We start from the raw sequence: 6552 nt of genomic DNA on the forward strand, positions 1-6552 counted from the left end.
ATATTGTCCAAGATTAACCTTCAGGGTGGATATAGCTCGCTAGCAGCCTCGCATCAAGGACCTATCCATGTCATCATTTACCCACAATGCTTTGCATGTAAATAAAATGGCCCCGTTTGTGTAATTTAATTTTAAATTTTTAGTTTAAAAATTATAAAAACTGAACATCCTACAGTATTTTTACAGTCTTTATTTTACAGTTAAAATATATGTTTATTAAATAAAGTCTAATGTTACAACTAATCATGGATTTCTTTAAAGGCAACGTGTCTCAAAGTCATCATGAAGCGAAAAGATTTTAGTTTTCACATTGAAATGTGGCACAAGCTCCCCTGCAGCAGGCAGCAAACGAAAACGACAACAAAATAAAAACGTTTAAGGTGTAAAAACAAGCAGGATGAGATCCTTCTATCAAAGTCTCACGTTGCCTCAAACATACAGTTTATATTCCATATTGTATCTGATCAAATGTTTAAAATGCAGGTTGAAGTCTTTCTTTAGTTGAGTATTTGTTCAAAACAGGATCAGACACATTAATATAAACATGTGTGTGTGTGTACACACACACACACACACACACACACCTTACCAACTTTTATAAAGTGTTTGCAAACTCAACACCTGCTGGTTCGTTATAGGTCTTCTAAGAACTGGAGGATTTTCCTCTTACCAGGAAAAAAGGGGTTTAAAAAGCAAAAACCTGCTTATCAGCAGAAATGTGGAGGTACACACACACACACACACACACACACACAAAAAAAAAAAAAAAAAAAAAAACCTGCCCGGCCTGATCTGAAGTGTCTGACTGTTCAGTTTTGGTCCAGCAGGTAAAAGTGCAACATGACAGTGGCAGCTTGGCCAAAGACGAGTTGTGTCAACACTTCCTCACACTTTCCTGAACTCTGCTGTCTACTTCCTGGCTGTTGCTAGGTAACCACAGGGTCTGAGATGGCCAGTTTTAGAAAAGCTGCTCGCTACGATTAAATGCAGCGCTGTGCAAAAGTCTCAAGTCGGCCCTACTTTTTTGAAAATATACTTATGTAAATATACTTATAAAAAAAAGTAGTGAAATTTCTTTGTAACAATGTTTCTTGGCAATAAATCTTATACCATTGAAAAGCCTGTTAATTTTAGTTTTAAATGGTGCCACATTTGTAAGGAACATGCGTTTGTGCGATGAGCTGTTGAGCTGAGCATGTGGGTTGTGTGCATCAAAATCCTGTCAATCAGATGCCTGGTATAAGATTTATTGCCAAGATGTGTTGTAACAACAATAAAACAATCAACCAAACATTAATTTCATTACTTTTCAAACTTTTTTGTAATCGCTAAAAAAAGAAAATACTTTTCTTTGCGGTTTTTTGAAGGTCGTTCAAGATTTACCCTTGGATTTGAGTCGATTTAGAGAAATTTGTGAACTCAAAAACGTAACGAGACTGACAGCGGAGCAGTTTGTTAAATGAATCAGAGGAAAAAAAAAGACTTCTTACATCGATTCCCTCATTAATGAGAGAAATAAAATGTTGGCAGCAGGTTGCATCTTTGTGCCGGAGTTTATCATGATGTAAATAAAAACACGGAAAAAAACAGCAAGAGCAAACATTTCACTTTATCCAGTTTTCTCCTTTCTGTGCAGGACTGATGATGATGACGATGATGACGATGGTGATGATGATGATTTAAAGCTGATTTGAGGAGGTGCGTGTGTGTTTGAGTGTGTGTTTTGAGAAACACAAAAGACTGACACTTGCCTGGGCCGTGGTGCGTGCAGGTCAGAGGGGCATGGATGATTGGAGGAGGACAGGGACTTGTTGTGGCGGGGACGCGAGGAGGAGGAGGAGGACAGGACGGCAGCAGCTGAGGCAGTGGAGGCTCGGGAGCCCGGAGTGTTTAGGCTGGGAGGGGAGGGGGGATGGAGGGAGGAGGAGGAGGAGGAGCAGCAGGAGGAACGCCCCGCCCGAATCATCCGTCCAAACACATTCGCAGGGATCCAGCATCCACATGAAGACAAACACAGGCGGGCGAGGGGGGCAGGTGGGGGTGTGTGAGGGCGGGCGGGGGAGGCGAGGTGGAGTATGGTTAGAGGCAGCACTCATCAAAACATTGTAAGGGAGGGAGGAGGGGGGGACAGCAGAGAGACAAGAGGAAGAACAGGAAGTGCAGCAAACAGAACAGAGTTGGTCTTCTTTTATCTCTGTGGTTCCTCAAAAAGAAACCGAACCACAAACTGAGGGCAACTGCCTCTGTGTTTTCATCATCTCTCTCTTTTTTTAGTCTAGTTAACAGAAAACACAAAACAGAACAAAAAACGTACACACACTTTCCTCTGGCTGAGAAACTTGTGCAAGAAGACGAAAGACAAAGCATAAAGTCCAAAGCAAAGAAACCAGAGGAATTTAAGGGCAACAATAAAATACTAGAAGAACTCTTTAAAGATCTGAAGAATTAACTTCAACTTTACGAATTTCTTCACTCCGTTTCACTTCATTTATGAATTTTATTCTGTTTTATTTTATATAGATTTTACCTTTTGCTTTAATGAATAAATAAAGATTTAAATGTAAAAAAATAAAAACTCGTCAAATCACGGTTTGGTCAAACTCCGCCCACATTCCAACCTGCACAAATTACAGTTTGGACAAACACATTAAGAAACTCCCCCTATCTTTTGGGACTGCCCAAAAATTAAGACGTTTAGGGAGAACATTAAGCAGAAGACTGAGGATATTCTAAGGACAAATCTTTCCATGGACGCTTTTATTTCTGCTGGACATAATTCAAGGATTTACTCACTACAGAACGTTACATTTGGCACATTCTGATAGGAGCTGCAAGAAAGACTATTACCCTGAACTGGATAAAGCCCTGCCCACCAACTGTTGCTCAATGGATGCAAAGACTGAAACATGTTTATATGATGGGAGTGCCTGACTGCCCAATTACAGAAAAAATTAAAAATAAAAACAAAATAAAATAAAATCCGCAAAAATGGTCACAACTGCCTATTTCATTTGACTTGCTTTTATATGTTGCATAATTCTGCATTTGTGTGTCTATTAGTTGTTTTGGTGTTTGTTTATTGAGCCCAATCTCAACAACGTTTTGTTTTTTGTTGTCTGTAAATTGCAATTGTTGACACACTTTTGAGGCAAAATGCTTTTATAGGTTTATTCAAAAGGACATTCAGTAGTTATTTTCCACAGAAGCAACACTAACAGATCTGAACTGGGCCTTTAAAGTTGCTCTGAGCTTTGTAAACCTGACCTGCGTTGTTACTTGTGTAAAGCACCAAACTTCTTCCTCTTCTAACCTTCCTCATTTTGCACCACAATCCAAACCTTTAAGTTCTATTTATACTGTAAAATATTTAAAACCACTTCCTAGAACCAGAAAGCTCGCTACGGAGCTCTGCAGATTTCACTAACCGGGTTTAGTCCGAACACAAAAAACAAAAACACAGTCAGGGACAGAGGAGAGTGGTACCAGAGGCAGGGCAGAGAGAACTGGCAGCCAGAGTTTAACCAATGAAAGCTCATTACACAGAATATAAACACACAGCTGGAAAGAACAGTTTCTTTCTGACAAGGATTAGAAAAGCCTGATGGAATCACCTGACAGGGTTTACATGTGTGTGCATGAACTGTTTACATGTTTTAGTAGAAACGCCCATTAAAAGAGCAGCATCAAGACCATATATTGCCAGAAAGAGTTAATATACCATCACAAGTCTGTCTAATCTTCTTAGAAAAAGAGAGGCAAGGAAAATAGAAATAAGAAAGATTAATATAAAGACAAGAGGAAAACGGAAGGCGCCAAAGGAAAAAAAAAGTGTGTGACTTTGGGTCCAGAGGGATAAGAGCTCAGACACAGATAAAAGAAGACCAAATTAAGAACAATAAAAAAAAAGAAAACACAGAGAGAGAGAGGGGTGGGTGGGGTATAACAAGTAAAACAGCCCAAACTTCAAAGCATCAACGATGGTATAAAAAAAAGCAACTTTAAAATCAAAGCAGATAACCACTAAGTTAGCAGAGCCTATCAAGGCTAACAGACCCACAGAATTAAAAACAAAAGCAATGATGACTCAGATGACCTCTGCAGCACCAGGAAGTGAGTAAGACAGGTCAAATTCGTTCAAATAACCCAAATAAAGCACTTTGCTGGAGACAAAAGGAGGTCATCTGAGACTGACAAGTAATGAAGCATTATGAACACTGCGTCACATTTGCAACGATGGTTTAATGTTTATGAAGAAGCACACAGAGCATAATGGCTGGTTAGACATGGCTGTATGTGTGGACAGGCAGGAGTTGCGTAATCCCAGAATTTAGTGCTTGGTCTAATCCGTGCCACGAATTTAAAATTGAAAATATTGGAAAGGCCTTTTGTTTTTGCTTTCATAGTTCAGACCTTCAAAATCTGGTTGTTAACAATAAATATCTTAACGGTTGCAGATAGCTCCCTGAACGACCTCGGTCCACAGAAATAAGGTTCGACTCAGAGACTGACGAGCTAACGGCTAGTCTGAGCAAACTGTATTGCTGTCGTCTTAACTCCAATTTCAAAGAATTTACTGTCTTTAATGTTGCCTTACACAGGTATTCATACAGAATGCTATGATTAGCTGCAGGCACAAATAGCAGCAGCAGCTAGCTGTAGCACTTTTAGTGCAGCCTGGGGTCCTTCCAGTAGGAATAGAAAGACAATTCTGATAGAATACCAGTATAATGCAACATTTACATAAAAGCTTTATAACCCATCATTCACACAAACTGATATATTTTTGAGATTTGAGTTGTCTTAAGAGGTTTTATGGAGGTGATTTTTGGTTTTTATTATTCAATCAAACAAAAGTAACTTCAATCAATCAACAATGATAATAACAATAATAATAATAACAATAACAATAATAATAATATAATAACTGCCCTATTGGTTAATGTGGACTGAAGGAAATCGCATCAGTCCACACTAACCAACAGGGACACGTCTTACATAATTCCTCCTTAGGCCCCGCCCCAGATGTTCATGTTCTGAGTTTCTTGTTTGGTTGAAATCATTTTTTTGGTTAAAATAATGTTTTTTTTAATTGGTTGATATTATTGTCCTTTTTTAATGATTTTTTTTTATTGAAATATATGTTTTGATTGAAATTAAATTTTTTGATTGAAACTGCTTTTTTGTTTGATTGAATAATAAAAACATAAACCTCCATAGACAACAATACATTTATGTTGGACCAGCACTTAGGTCTAAAGCTCTGGGGTCACATGAGGCGGTTTATCCCATCCATGAAACTTTCAGTCAGATTAGATTTACCTTTCTAATTTTTGTTTTTGTCTTGAATAAACTGAACTATTTTCATGTTTATGTTTAAGACATTAAGGCTCCAACTTAAAGCTTTAATTTTGTCAGAGAGAGTTCATTGTTTTAATCATTTTCTACAAACGTAAGAAAAACTGAAAAGGGTTAACATAATAACTAATAATTTTCTTGTACATAACCATTCTTTTCTTTTAGCCTACACAATCAAATAATTGAAAAATATTAATGTTTGTTTGTATATAAAGTTGTCTAAATAGTTGATCTTAATTTTATTAGTTGGTTATATTTTGAGGCTGTAAACAAATTGTATGTATTACCCATTGTAAAGGTTGCAGACCTTCAAAGAGCTATCTAGAACAGGTAAGATGATTATTAACATTTCTTCAGAAGCTACTTTAAAAGATCTGAACTATCACTTTAACTAAAGAGACTCCACTGCAGACAAACCTTATTTTTGTCTGAACTGGAGAGGTTCAAAGTGGCAGAGGAAGAGAGGAGAGGTGAAAACTAGATTTAGGAAATGAGTGTGTCCCAATCCAGAAAAAGAAAAAGGGGAAACCTGTATTCCATTTTTTTTTTTCCGGCCAAGGATTGTTTCCCTCGAACTCCCTGCTCCAACCGGCGGGCCTCCATGTGACCATTGTGGATCTGTAATCTGTAATCTAGCGGAGGTTTGGCCTGATTTTCAGGTCCAGGAGGGCTTACCCCTCCCTGAGCCAGCTGGCAGCGCTCCGGCGAGCGCCAGCCAAAATGTGGGGATCAGTGACGGACACAGCTGTGAGGCCGCTTCATTCACAAACCATCAGGAGCGTGTTCCTGTTCTGACTGTTTACCCTCGTCTTTAAAAACCACACCTGATATTTGTGTGTCTGCGTACCTGTCCTTGCCGTTCTGGATGCCCTGGCCGAGCGTGGCTCTCTCAGCCAGCGGGGAGGTCCGACTGCGACTGGTACCGGTGGACAGGATACTATTCTGAAGAGGGAGACGCAAAATATAAAATGTCAGCAGCGAAAAGGTCCCAATCAGACAGGATTAAATTACATAACACTGATTTAATCAAGACCTAATTAAACCTGAAGGGGATTTCGTCTTTAGTTATTTTTCTGAAGCTTGCCTATTTTACCACTAAAATCTTGCTTAACTTGTCATTTTAAGACTCCACACTCCTACACACACACACACACACACACACACACACACACACACACACACACACACACACACACA

General features: G+C 38.8%; 1 protein-coding gene across 6 annotated transcripts in view; it reads right to left on the bottom strand.

Moving 5' to 3' along the window:
- mark2b (MAP/microtubule affinity-regulating kinase 2b) overlaps window positions 1-6552 on the bottom strand; it is a 62505-nt gene that overhangs the window by 16923 nt on the left and 39030 nt on the right. For 4 of the 6 annotated variants that reach the window (XM_014019047.1, XM_014019050.1, XM_014019048.1 and 1 more), the window contains 2 exons: window positions 6203-6297; window positions 1752-1895 (listed from right to left, as the gene is read on the bottom strand). In XM_014019047.1, coding sequence (XP_013874501.1) covers window positions 1752-1895; window positions 6203-6297 — 239 coding nt within the window. The remainder of the gene's footprint in view (window positions 1-1751; window positions 1896-6202; window positions 6298-6552) is intronic. The other 2 variants (XM_014019051.1, XM_014019054.1) reach the window with 1 other exon arrangement.

The sequence above is a fragment of the Austrofundulus limnaeus genome, unplaced genomic scaffold (genome assembly GCF_001266775.1).
Source record: "Austrofundulus limnaeus strain Quisiro unplaced genomic scaffold, Austrofundulus_limnaeus-1.0 Scaffold208, whole genome shotgun sequence".
NCBI lineage: Eukaryota > Metazoa > Chordata > Actinopteri > Cyprinodontiformes > Rivulidae > Austrofundulus > Austrofundulus limnaeus.